Below are 13,915 nucleotides of genomic sequence, written 5' to 3'. Positions count from 1 at the left end.
AATGGCAATTGTGTAAATGCCTTGAAGAAATACACACGTTTAATTTAGTTTCTTAGGTTAACGGGAAAGCTAATGAAGACGGCCATCTGCATACTGTGGTTATTTTAGAGCTACTGTTGAATTTCTGTCTTTAACCATTGGGCATCACCAAGGCATTTTCTCCCAGAGAACTGCTGATGGTTTAACATGAAAATCCGAGTAGATAAGCAGTTTCTGTAACACCCCACCCACAACTATGTGACATAAATCACTTTTATTCCTCACTCTGATGCCCTGTTGGAACTAAAATGGTTGTTCAGCTGTACCTGATAAAATGACCAGTTAGTGCATATAAAATACATCAAACCAGATTAGATAGATTGTCATAGCTAAATGACATGTAATGTAATGAATTAATGTATGTAATTATTAATTCCATTTTATATGATTTATTGGCATTTAATGTTCTAAAAAAAGATCTAATTTTGCATCCCAATCACAACATGCTCAGAACAACCATGTTATTGGGCAGGAAAAAAACTGTCAAATAATGTCTCTCTTTATTATTATCAATTGGAGTAAATTATCAATTACTCCAGTGCAGCATGTGGCGCTGTTTGCGAGACCGCCTCTCTATGTCTGCCAGTATCTACAGACAGCTAGCCTGCTAGCTAACAACAACATAAGATCCCTCACGACCGCCGACAGAATTTAACTCAACATAAAGGTGAGTCTGTCCATAATTGAAACGTAGAGCGAAACATAATTACACAAGACGTGTAGTTACACAATAGACGTCTAGTTGCAAATGGCAAATTTAGTCTTTGTGGCATTTCCTCCGATATTTGTGTTTGGCTCATGTACAGGGATACGGCTAAATGGCTAGTCGGCTCGATCGCGTTAGCGGACGTGCTAATGTAAGATTGCGGGGGATTATTTTGCTGTAGTGTTGACGCTATCAGACCTCGGTGTCGTGTTTTTCGTTCCTCTACAAGCGCATTTGTTGTCTACGGGCAGCTTCATTTAAAAGCTCAACGAAGGAGACGTTATCTTGATTGTTAGCAGCTTATCAACTGTCATCGCCCACATCCACTGCTCAGTCTGTGTTTATGTCCAGAAACGATCAGCGACAGGTGATATTTAAGTAGGAACTTTATAGAAATGTGTCACTTTTATGTAGTTTTCAACTTCGCGAAAAAAAAGGCAAACAGGAAAAACACTTTTGTAAATAATACTCGGTAGCAATAGGATTAAAATATTCGCCCATTCTGTTGTCTTGTACAAGTTCATAGATGGTATGATCTCGAGAATTTAGCCTTGGAAGTGTAATTTTCTTGGTCTAAAAAGAGATGAGATTGATTTAGAATTGGCTAGAAAAAGACCATAATACCAGCACAGCAATGATTGTGACTACAGTATCTTCTCATTGACGTAGCTTGATATCGTCATAGCTCTTGAATTAAAGTGGTGACTACAGTAACATACACACACATATATTTATATGTACACTTATACAGTATATGCACACTCGTCCATTATGAAGATTGTGAGGATAGTACAATATCTAGTTGAAAATGTGTTTCCAACTGTTTGCCTGTTGTCTTTATTATTATCATTATAAATGGTTGTCATTGGGTATGGCATGATGCAGCTTTTTCCTGGGCGATTCTGATACTAACATCACAAACTCGAGTATCTGTCTGTAGCGATATCAGTCCAATAGAGTCATTTTAGACCTTTTAAAACTAGGAAACTGTTAACACGCTTGTGTTTTACACTCCACTACCATACCATGTAGCAGATCTATAGCCTAATAATTGAATTTTTTTAATCAGATATTCAGATAAGGACATATCATGCAATCTTGCAAAAATGGAAATAATCAGGCAGTTTGATACGGGATTAAGCACATCATTGTAACAATCCAGATATTTTGAAACAGTGAGAGGAGAGAGATTGCTGCATTTACACATTTATATATTTATTCTAGTTTCTATTCTGTCACTGCTTGTGTCAGTGCTTCAGAAAGATGCTCACTTGTTTGGCTTTCATAAAGTGGGTGGGTCTGCAAAACAGAGCTTTTCATCTCCCATTCCGAATTAATGTAACGAGCAGTCACAGTTAGAAAACTTTCAGTGGTCCTGGAGGTCCATCCATCTGTAGTAAGAGCCACATAAACTGTGTTGGACAATTAGTCGTAGTGTCGCTTTATAAACTACAGGAATCACTGTGTTGCTGAAGTGACGGCGGGATGGAATATTATACCACGGCTAAAGTACTTTAATCATATGCTGAAATCCTGCATCCTCAACAACGGCATAAGGCTGCATATCTTTCACTATAAACACCCCCATTGCTTTACTGTTTAAATGCTGTGGGGAGCAGAAGTGGCTTTTTCTTACCCGACTCTCTCTTCCTCTCTTCCACACTGGGGTGACATCTCTGCAGATAGCGCTAGCATAAATAACGCATGTTTTCATACAGTGACAGTTTTGTCCATCAACTTTTAACCACTGTCATCATACAGTTACAGTAAATCCGAAAAGCTCCCACACAGGAGAACGGAACAAAACGATGCTGCTGCTGTGTCCCGAACTGTGACAAGCGTACTGAACTGGACGGATTCTTTGAATGAACCGATCCACCCCTATTAGACAGAAAGACATACTTCCCCCACTGTAACAAATATTTCCCCCCAATAATGAAGAAATAAACATCCCACAATGTGACTCAGCAAAAATGCTGATTTTTATTTACATTCCATGGTGCATAATGTAGCATGTGATATATAGGATTTTCTGACTGTATTGAATTTTGCATTTTTATCTGACCAATAATTGATCCATTTTGACCAGTATTTTTCAAATACTGTATCAGTATTGACTCATCCCTAGTTGCCATCTCACTCGCTCATATTCTACCTTTATCCTCCACATGAGGGTTGCAGGGGTGCTGGTGCCAATCTCAGCTGACATTGGGTGAAAGGTGGGGTACACCCTGGACAGGTCACCTGTCCATCACAGGGCCACATATAGAGACAAACAAGCATTCACTCTCACACCTACAGTCAATTTAGAGTGTCAGATTTACCTACTCCCCATGTTGTATATTTTTGGACTGTGGAAGGTAACCGGAGAACCCGGAGAAAACCCATGCACACACGGAGAGAACATGCAAACTCCATGGAGAAAGGTCCTTCTTCCAACCAGTTCATGAACCCACTGCTGCAAAGGCAAGAGTGCTAACCACTGCACCAACTGTGTGGCCCTAGTTGCCGTCTCTTCTTACATTCAACCAATTCATACGTCAAATTGTTTGGCTCCCTTCAGGACAGACTTGGTAGTGGCACAGAAAACATGGCTGCCAGCTGGTGCTTAATCTAATGCACATCTAATAATATGTATGCCCTCCTAAGTGTACTTTATTTCAAGAATATGTTCCTAGTTTAATGCACACAGAGGAGTTGTCCGTCCACCACTGATATTGTGTCTGTGTTTTTGGAATCCACAGATTTTAAGGTAATGACACTTGTATGACGTACTAAAACATATTCAGCATTTAGGCACACTCTCAGATTATATCAGTGGACACAATATTTGAGGAAACAACTCTTATTTTCTTTCAACTTAAGCATTTAAGTAGAAATTCAAAGACTTCTAACTGTAAGATCACCCGTGCCGCAAACAAGCAACTAATGGAACTATTAAAAAAAACGGGGACTGGTCTCTCCATATCTAAAAATTTCAACCGTTTCATGGCATACAATGGTATTTTTTTCAATGCATGAGTATGTGCAAATGAGAGAGAGGCACAGTTGAATGTGTGCGCTCATATTGAGCTTGTGGTCGAGCGAGAGGTGGAGTGGTGGAGTTGTGTGTGTGTGTCTGTTAACGTGTGTGTGTGTGTCTGTAACTACACACATTCTCAGTGCTCTAAGACGTGTTTTCTGCTAAGTTGGTGGAGTAAATTGCTCGCCGCTGCAATTACTTCCACAGCGGCTTCTTCAGCTAAGCCTTTAGCATGTGTGGTGCAGCAGTGTTGTAAGTGTTGGTAAGAGACAGGTGACTGGAGACATTAGAGATGCATTGAGTTCTCCTTTCCCTTTAACCCTCCTGAGTGGGGCCGGGGGGGGGGGGGTTTAAGTCAGGAGTCCAGGCAAAAGGTGAAACCTGCCTTCTAAGGCTTTTTTTTGGCCCTGTCAAATCCCCTTCTGTGTAATTGTGAGCCTGCACAAAGTCAGAGATTGGAGCAAGGCAAGCCGATCTCTGTAGCAAAATCAATAGTTCATACCTCACCTAGATTGAGCTTTTAGGAAAGGTAGAGCGCCAGCACCAAGAGCAGAATATGAAACCACTCCCATGGAGCCCCAACATGCGCTGTGCAATCGATCCCCAGTCCCTGTACCAATTATAGTTCAAGGTTTGTCCGTGGCTTTACTGCAGTCCTCAAGGACCACGACTTTGGAAATCGACATTGTGTCCACGACAACAAGAGTTGAAATTTGTTTCATTCCCCATTGGAAATTGCTGCCTGAAAATGCCTTTACACGACCCCACCCAAAAGAAATGCATTTCTTACCTCTCGTTTTGTTGTGTTCCTTATTCTTATTCTCCTGAAAATGTATCTGTAGTTGTAGGAATTTGTGCTCAAATATTAAATCTGCATCTGCTAATTCAGCATGATGTTTCAGTGTGTTAGAAAAGAGTTGCATAATGTTCTCAAAACATTGCAAAGTTGCCTGCAGTTGTGCTGTTAGTCACAGATCATTATAGAGTTTCTCACACAGATTTTGAGTTGGTATTCTAGTGTTTTTTTTTATTTTTTATTCTAGCCTTTATATTTTCAAATCCTCACTACACTACATTTTGCTCATACAGTCACAGATACTGAATGTATGTATTTTATATGAATAAGTGTACAGATTCCCTGGTTAAAGTTCAGCTGATAGCTATAGAATGTGATACACGTGTAGCCTAGTTTGTGTTTTGTTTTTTGGAAACTGATATGTCTTCAAGTCTACAAGTGGTAACCTGTTATACAAAATAATCCCATTTTGAAGTCTTGTGATTTGATCATTGCTGTGTTGATGTTTTGCAACTAGAGATGTAGAGGCATCAACTGCAACAATGCTCCTATTGGTGTCCACTCATATGTGTTTATCCTCTAAATGGGATCATAATTTATAAGATTGACATCATGTTCTATTGACATTAGCGATTGAGACCATTAACTCTTTAGGAAACTGTGAATCGTGAGAATTAGAAACTGAGTTTCTCATATACTTCCATTTAAACAGACCTATTTTGCACAAATATCACACAGTAACCATTTTAAATATGTTTTTTGAATGATATTAAAAAATTCTTACCCTAATTTGACCTGACCTGCATGTCTTGAAGGTAATTTGGGCAATGGCTCTTGTAGTGGTTATTGATCCAAGAACAGGCATGGACCATCGATCTCCTGCCGGGACAATTCTCCAAGCACTGTTAAAGCAAACCTCAGCTGGGTCGTGAAGCCAGATACCATTATAAAATTGCACAGGTAAAATTACAGGTTACAAATGGATTAGACCCATATGAAATCCCCAGTGTAAAGTGGAGCAGTGAGCAGACCTTCTGCCTCCGTTGTGCATCTTCTCTTGCCTTGTTTGTGGTGTGAGTGCCTAAACATCAGATCAGTTTAAAACCGCAAATATTTAGCCTCTAAATGTACAGTTCTCTTAATTTTCTGTATAGCACCAGATCACAACAGAAGTCATTTAAGGTTACCTTTCCTATAGACCAGGTCTATACCTTGCCCTTTTATTAAACAAACTAGGGATGCACCGATATGACTATTTCCACCGATACCGATATCCGATATTAATATTGCTGCTATGGCCGATAACCGATATTTACCGATATCGATATATGTTTTTTAAAAAAAGTTTCTGAGATGATAAAAGTTTGTACAGAATGAAAATCATGCAAGCTGAATTTTTGAATGTCTTTCTTTATTTTCAAAACATGTTTTACCTCCAAATAACAAGGTCACATAAGACACAAGTAACCAACTACAAGTAAAGGTTTTTAGAAACCTTTACCACTTGTAGCAAGTGTGTAACTAAATTAAAGTACAGTTTAACTCCCTCAACTCACTAAACTCCTGTGAGAAAGTTTGGATCATAAATTACAAACATGAACATAAATAAAAATAATACCCTGCCAAAGTTACTGTAACCGAGATAAGGGCGTCTATACTGGGTACGTAAATAAAGTCAACAACCCTTCCTCCCGGCAACAACAACCGCGCCACTTCCCTTCACAATAAAACTACACAACAGATATGAGAAACAATACCTGACAAGCTCTACTAAGAGCTGCCATAATTAAAAAAAACATGTTAAAATACTTTATCAAACTTGCCAGTATTCATGGCAACCAGATATTTATTCAATTGCAAAACATCGGAAAAGTAGCGCCGACTTGGCAGGTTGTTGCGGGGTTCAATATGCGCTATCAACCGTCGGAACCCTCGGCTGGTCGTCAAGAGCAATCATTTCCATTACCTTGATCGTTATTGCCCTGGCCACTGTCTTCCTTTGGTCGAGTCCCAGCTGCGCTGCTTTCTTTTTGTCTGCTGCCTAATGTTACTAGCGTTAGCTTCCTGCCGTTGTTTGTGTACTTCTGGGTGGCGGTTTTTCAAATGACATGATCAAATTTGTGGTATTGAATGACTTGACGCGGAACCCTTCTCGCATTACCTCGACTTTGCAAGTGTTGCATAATGCTTTTCGCGTATCTTCTATTGACACCCTGAAAAATCGCCCACACCGCTGACATTCTCTCTCCTCCACACACACACACACCTTGTGCTGCGCTTGCATCACTGACGCTGTCCCCTTCCCGACACACATACACAAACAGCAATTAGACGGGTATAAACATCGGTTGTTAAAATCGGCGCAGTTTTACTCATTGCACCGATGCCGATATGTTAAAAAATGACGAACATCGGCCGATACCAATATTAATGCCGATATATCGTGCATCCCTAAAACAAACTAACAGCCTTCTGTTATTTATCTCATTTACACGACGGCATGTTATTTCAAGAAAACAATTGTTAGTTGGAGTACTAGGTGTTTGACTTCTTACCTCTGTGATAGGAGATGGGATTTTAATCCTTGCATCATCTGTTTCTAGGGAGCAAATTGCTTCCATCTGGTGTGTACTAATGCAGATGGACGTCAGGAGTGAACGTTGACAAGTTAAAGTGGCTGACATCTTCATCCTCTCGCTCCCCAACACCCTCTGTCACGCTGGCAATGTCAAGAGTCCCGAGTCCCCCTCCCCCTGCGGAAATGTCCAGCGGGCCTGTGGCCGAGAGCTGGTGTTACACACAGGTAATGTTACTCCACAGTGAACATCGTTATCCATTAAAACTTAAAATGAACGGGTGTTTTGCTGATGTATTGTAATAATTTACCCATCAGATCAAAGTGGTGAAGTTCTCTTACATGTGGACCATCAACAACTTCAGCTTCTGTCGCGAGGAGATGGGCGAGGTCATCAAGAGCTCCACCTTCTCGTCTGGGGCCAATGACAAGCTGAAATGGTGGGTGAGAAAAGAGCTACGTCATTTCATCCTATTCACAAGTCCAGCATAATTGTATGGTGTATTGTTCAGAAACGTCATCTTTAAAGTTCCACTTTTTGTTGTTGTTAGGTTCTAGCACGCCTCATGTTCCTCATGTGGAGGATAAAGCGGTAGACAATGAAGTTCAAACATTTCCATATGGCTTGTAATTCATTAGAATCCCCCTAATACTCCTGATATGTCACAGTTTTCACTACTTTATTGACAATTTTAATAATTGTTGCTTCATTAGCTAATGATAGAGCAGTCAGTAGAGTAGGATGGAATAAACATTCCTTGAACAGGAAATTACTAGCTATGTTTACGTGTACACACGTAATCGAGAAATGAAAGCTAGGAATAAAAATATCATGTAAACATGCCAATTTGTATCAGATGCTCCGATCTGATACAGCCCATTCAGAAACAAATTTAATTCTGAGTGAGAGGGATGATGTATGCCGGGTCATCTTTCAAATTGGTGTTCATATAAACCAGGGGTGTCAAACGCCGGTTATTGCACCACAATCAGATCATTTAATTTTGAGTCCCTGTAAACGATGGAATTGTGAATTCCAAAAGGAACAAATCTTTTTGTAATGGAGAAATTTTGCACATGTAAACTTAGCTAGTGACAACAGGAGGAAACTCTGACAACTTTCAGCAGTAAAGGCAAATGCCCCAACAACATTTCTAGTATTATGTGCCAGAAACACAAGTCTGTCGACCCTCTCTTTTTATTTACAATATTACCTGTGAATAAGAATGTGCCCTCAGAGTGCACAGATGTCCCTGGAAAGGTCTGCAGAGAGGAAAGCCTAACCTCATGTAGGCTTTTCATCTCTTTTTTTTATTAATGTGAACTTTACACTTCACATTCAAAATTTAACAAAAAGATAGAGAGATCTTGACTGTGGTGTCTGGTGTTTGTTTCAGGTGTTTGCGAGTGAATCCCAAGGGCCTCGATGAGGAGAGTAAAGACTACCTGTCTCTCTACCTGCTGCTGGTCAGCTGTCCAAAGGCGGAGGTGCGCGCCAAGTTCAAGTTCTCCATTCTCAACGCCAAGGGTGAGGAGACCAAAGCCATGGGTGAGTCTGCTGGTTAGCATAAACCAGGAAGAATAAATAAAAATTCCTCTGTGGAGTTTGTAATTTTCCATTTTGTCCTTGACGTAGATTTAATCTTTGTGATTTTTGTATGTGCCGGTTGTCTGCAGAAAGCCAGAGAGCATATCGCTTTGTCCAGGGGAAGGACTGGGGATTTAAAAAGTTCATCCGGAGAGACTTCCTCCTTGATGAGGCCAACGGACTTCTACCTGACGACAAGCTGACACTCTTCTGTGAGGTAACGGCACGGTTGTTGTATTCAATTTGTACTTTTACATTCCAATATGCGCGTAGAGCTTTTTGTCCTGCATGTCTCTCATTTAGTTTATCTCCCGCAGGTGAGTGTGGTGCAAGACTCGGTCAACATATCTGGCCAGAACACCATGAACATGGTAAAGGTGCCTGACTGCAGGCTAGCAGACGAACTTGGGGGCCTGTGGGAGAACTCGCGCTTCACAGACTGCTCGCTCTGTGTGGCTGGACAGGAGTTCCAGGCTCACAAAGCCATCCTGGCAGGTACAAGTGGAGACTTTGCCCTCTGACTGTTGCTTGATGCCATTATCCTGTTGTCCTAACCTTCCTCCGCATCTCTGCTTCCAGCACGATCCCCAGTATTCAGCGCCATGTTTGAGCATGAGATGGAGGAGAGCAAAAAGGTGAGCAACTTTTTTTATTCTTTCAAGATATGTGTGTTTTGTTCCCATGACATAGCAGCAGCAGCAGCTCAGGTTTTCATTGCTGTGTTAAGGATTGTGTGCAGTCACGTGGCTGCAGCACAGAGCTGTGTGCTGAAACTGAATGATCGTGCACCTGAAATGAAATTGTCCTGTCGTGTTTGAGGGTCAGGATTCATCCCTCACTGACAAAGCTGCAGAAGCAGGGAATTGCTTTTTTTCTAGTTGTGCAAGAAATGAAATTGCTTTAGAAGCTGCGCAGATTTTGTTAGTGTTACTTCTTGTTGCTGAGTTTCACTCAATTATATTAGCATTCTTTTTTATTCCATAAAGCAGTCACTAGAATTGAAAAAAAAATTAGAGCCATCAAATTATATTTTATTTTAATTGCACAATTTTCTGTAATTAAATTTTGCGAAAATAAACCTTGGGTTTATAACAGATATTTATTTATATAAAATCATGGAATAGAGAGAGAGAGATAATTAAATTATTAAATGAACGCGTTAACACTGACAGCACAAAAAAAAACGAAATTTTTTTATTTATGTTTTCACAATAACAAAACATCTCCTAACATCCCAAGTAATAGCTTTGCTGAAATACTAAGAAAAACATAAGATCTTAAGTGAGATAAAAAGTGGAATAAACTTTATAACAATTCTAATTTTTCTCTCTGCCAAAAAATACTTTTTGGCATTGAAGAACAGTCACATTGCTTTTTGCCAATATCACACATGACTGTGGTTTATGTTGCCAAAGGAGCTTGTATGTATTCCTTATAATAGACACAAACACTGCAAATGAAGAGCTGCTGGACCAGCTGCAGAGAGCTCTTCTCAGAATGTTGAATATTGATATTGATGAATAATGATAGGATATTGAAAATTAAAGATATAAGGCTGCAACTAATGATTATTTTCATAATCAACTAATCTGTCGATTATTTTCTTGATTAATTGAGTATTTGTTTGGTCCCTAAAATGTCTTTTTCCGTCCACAAACTAAAGTTATTTTGTTTTAATAAATTCTTTGTTATTTGGAGCAAAGAAACCAGAAAACATTCACATTTAAGAAGTTGAAAAATCTGAAAACTTGTTTTAATTATTGAAAAAAACACAAAATAGTAATCGATGAATCGAATAGTGGCTGCAGCCCTAAACAGATGTAGCGGTGGAAGCTTGTGTCGCGGGGAACTGCATTAATCAAAACCTTCTTGTCTGTTTTCTGTCAGAACCGCGTGGAGATCAACGATGTGGAGCCCGAGGTTTTTAAAGAGATGATGTGCTTCATTTACACAGACAAGGCTCCCAACCTGGACAAGATGGCCGATGACTTGCTGGCAGCAGCTGACAAGGTAATATAACAGTACAATACAACACCAAGAGGAAGATACAGTATAACTGAATAAAGAAATTGCAAATCTTGGCTCTTGACACATGATGATACATCTATGTGGCTTTCTTCAGGTCTTTCTCACTGTTGGAGAGTCCCAGGTTCTAAAGCCCTGTGTGTGTCCCGATAGCAACTGAAAAACCGTCTCGTGGAGCTGAAATTTTGCACGTCTGGACGCTTTTTCTGGCTTCCTCTCCCCAAAATTTTCAGTGTACATATTTTTTCCAATAACAACAGGTTTGCTGGCAAGTATGCTAACATCTCAGCTAGCAGGCTAACCTAGTAGTTCATAAAAAATGGTTGAGCAGATACCTTTACATCAATAACAAAAACAGTAAATGTACAGAAACACATGAAGAACAGAGAGTTTATCCCAAAGATACTTATAAGATAAGTGCAACGGTAAGAATGCCAGGACGGCATCGGGTTCGCACGCTTCTGTGTTTTTCAGTTCTTGCCATTCAAAAAAAAAAGCTGGTCCCCTCGCTCGGTCAGACAGTCGAAAACATCTTCCTTCGTCAACAGTTTTCTCTGCTTCGTTTTCGCCCACTATCACTGCCTTGATCTTATAGCTGGTGTCTGGCTACGGTGTGTGTTTGTCGTGCCTTGAAGCACATTCATGTTTCTCGCAAGACCTCCCGATACTGAGGACTCTGGGTCGGCTGCCCTGATCTCGCAAGGTTGGTTTTCCACTAACAGACACTAGGGGGAGTGGAGACAGCCCCCAATCTCCCTGCAACAAGACATTTAACAGTCACAGTGACTCTGAAGCTGTTGGGGGTAAAAATCCTGCATAGCTCTACTTTAATCAGCATTGCGTGGACTTACTTGACAGTGGTTTGAATGACATTTGTTCATCTCTCTCTCTCTCTCTGTCTCTCTCTCTCTCTCTCTGTCTGTTAGTATGCCCTGGAGAGACTGAAGGTGATGTGTGAGGATGCTCTGTGCACCAGTCTGTCTGTGGAAAATGCTGCTGAGATCCTCATCCTGGCTGACCTGCACAGTGCTGACCAGCTCAAAACACAGGCTGTTGACTTCATCAACTAGTGAGTTCACACACAGAAAAGCTCATCATCACATGTAATTGGGGTTTTCAGCAGCTGTTTTCTCTTTCTCTTTGGCATCATTTCATCACCGACTTTTGAGGATCCAGTCTCATCCTCTCACCTCAGATCTCGGCGTCGTAGTTAATGATTCATTTTCACATGTCCCCCCTTCCTCAAGTAGTCTGTCTGTGTGATGTTTTTAAACTGACATATCAGGGCAACCTGACTCACTCCTAACCAGGTCTGCCTTCACCTCCTGCGTTCACTCGGATGAATGTGTGATGGTAACACATCAGCCTGAACGTGTGTCTGTGCCAATGTTCAGCTCACACATATTTCTTTAGATTTTCCTTAAAGTGATACTTCAGGATTTTTTTGTGTGTGGTTGTGTGAGGGACTGACACATAAGCCATGTTTCCACTGAGTGAAACCGTTGAGATTGGTACAGTATGTATATATTTTTGTGTTTCCATTAGGAATAGTACCAAAATAACCAGCCCCAAGTGTTCCATCCTTTGACATCCTTCCCTTGGGGTACCAGAGTAAAATGGTATAGGTCAAGTCTGACCCAGGACATTCCAAACTGCACCATACTGTACCAAACTGAATCGTACCATGAAAGAAAGACCACAATAACGGAGAAGTTTGGCAGACTTTTTAGTTTTGGACTAGCAAATACGGAGACCTTTGGAAAAAGATGATGCAGGAAAATCTCTGTTTGACGGTCTGCTATAAGAAATCTTTGTTCTTAGTTCTCCCAGCAGAGATAGTTAGAAAGCGAGATGTCTCACTCCGTATAAAAAATGAATTTTGATTGAAATACGTAAAAAAAAAAAATAATAATTAGAGTCATGTATCTCGCTCCATCTTAATCTAATTTTACTGTATATGTGAGGAAGAGGAGGATGATGAGAGAGCAAATTGTCTTATTGGGAATAAATCTTCCTCCTGTGTAAAGTCTGTAGCTGACTTAGCTGATTATAATGGTGTTAGTTTGAGAGCTAAATATTTTCAAGTTTGAGAACCATTGCCTAAAACCATTTGTATTTCTTCTTCCTTCTCTCTCTCGTCCTCCAGCCACGCTGCAGAGGTGATGGAGACGGCCGGCTGGAAGTCCATGGTGGCGTCTCATCCTCACCTTGTGGCAGAAGCCTACCGCTCGCTGGCCTCGGCCCAGTGTCCGTTCCTCGGACCCCCACGCAAACGCCTCAAACAGTCCTAACAGCCCGAGGACAGAGGCGTCCACTGTGTCATATACACACACACACTTTCACACGTACAAACATGAAAGACACAGACCCCCCCCCCCCCCCCCCCCTCCAACACAGGGGTAAGACCTCCCCTCATTGTTACCTACTACTACCTACAGCGCCCCACCCTCCCCCCCGCTAAAAAAAACTTTCCCTTCTGCCCCATCCCAACCTGCTGTATTTAGTCTCTTCAAAAGATGAAGGGAAGGAGGAAGAGGAGGAGGAGGAGGGCATGGAAGAGAGGGAGAGGTGGGTATCGTGAAGTGGACGTAATGTTGTTTACGAAAGAACCACACACCCACTTCCTTTTCTGCTCGGCTCCTGACGTTGTGCTCTTCTCTGCGTGTGAGAAACAAAAACCCTTAGACATCCTGCTTATTCCTACTTTGGAATCCGTTCACAAGGAAGACTGAACACACAAGAGCCCCACAAGGAGCCGAGTGTCTGGACATTTCAGAGGCTTCAAGGACAAGTGCAGACAAATGAGAGATTTCTCTGCTCTGGTCTTAGTGTTTGGAGTTGAGCAGCTGGAGAAGCCCCCAAACCTTAAGGACACATGGGCCTGCGAGGGACTACAGAAAAAGCTACATACTAGAAGTGCTGCCCCCCCCCGCCCCCAGCCCCCCCGCGAGAAAGGCAACCAAGGGCTAGTCAGGAAAAAAAGCTGAAAATGGGACAAAAATCGACAGACATTTTCCTAAAGAAAGTTGGAAAAACATTGCACTAAAATCACAGATTACCCCCCGTCAACCCTTACCAGCAGTGAAGTCGAAGTACTATAGGTAAGCACACGTTTGAAGCACGCTTCATGGACTTAAAAAAATAAAATAATAATAATAGCCAAG

General features: G+C 41.2%; 1 protein-coding gene across 1 annotated transcript; it reads left to right on the top strand.

The window, feature by feature from the left end:
* Positions 1-601: 601 nt before the first annotated feature.
* On the top strand, positions 602-13,132 carry LOC131448758 (speckle-type POZ protein). The gene is made up of 10 exons (XM_058621490.1): positions 602-706; positions 7,167-7,366; positions 7,457-7,578; positions 8,536-8,687; positions 8,816-8,943; positions 9,044-9,221; positions 9,306-9,361; positions 10,614-10,736; positions 11,678-11,820; positions 12,898-13,132. Exons 2-10 carry the CDS (start codon positions 7,289-7,291, stop codon positions 13,040-13,042), a joined length of 1,125 nt encoding a protein of 374 aa, XP_058477473.1. The 5' UTR covers positions 602-706; positions 7,167-7,288; the 3' UTR covers positions 13,043-13,132.
* Positions 13,133-13,915: the final 783 nt, after the last annotated feature.

The sequence above is a fragment of the Solea solea genome, chromosome 21 (assembly GCF_958295425.1).
Source record: "Solea solea chromosome 21, fSolSol10.1, whole genome shotgun sequence".
NCBI classification, from domain to species: Eukaryota; Metazoa; Chordata; class Actinopteri; order Pleuronectiformes; family Soleidae; genus Solea; species Solea solea.
This window is presented reverse-complemented; position numbering and strand designations above follow the sequence as displayed.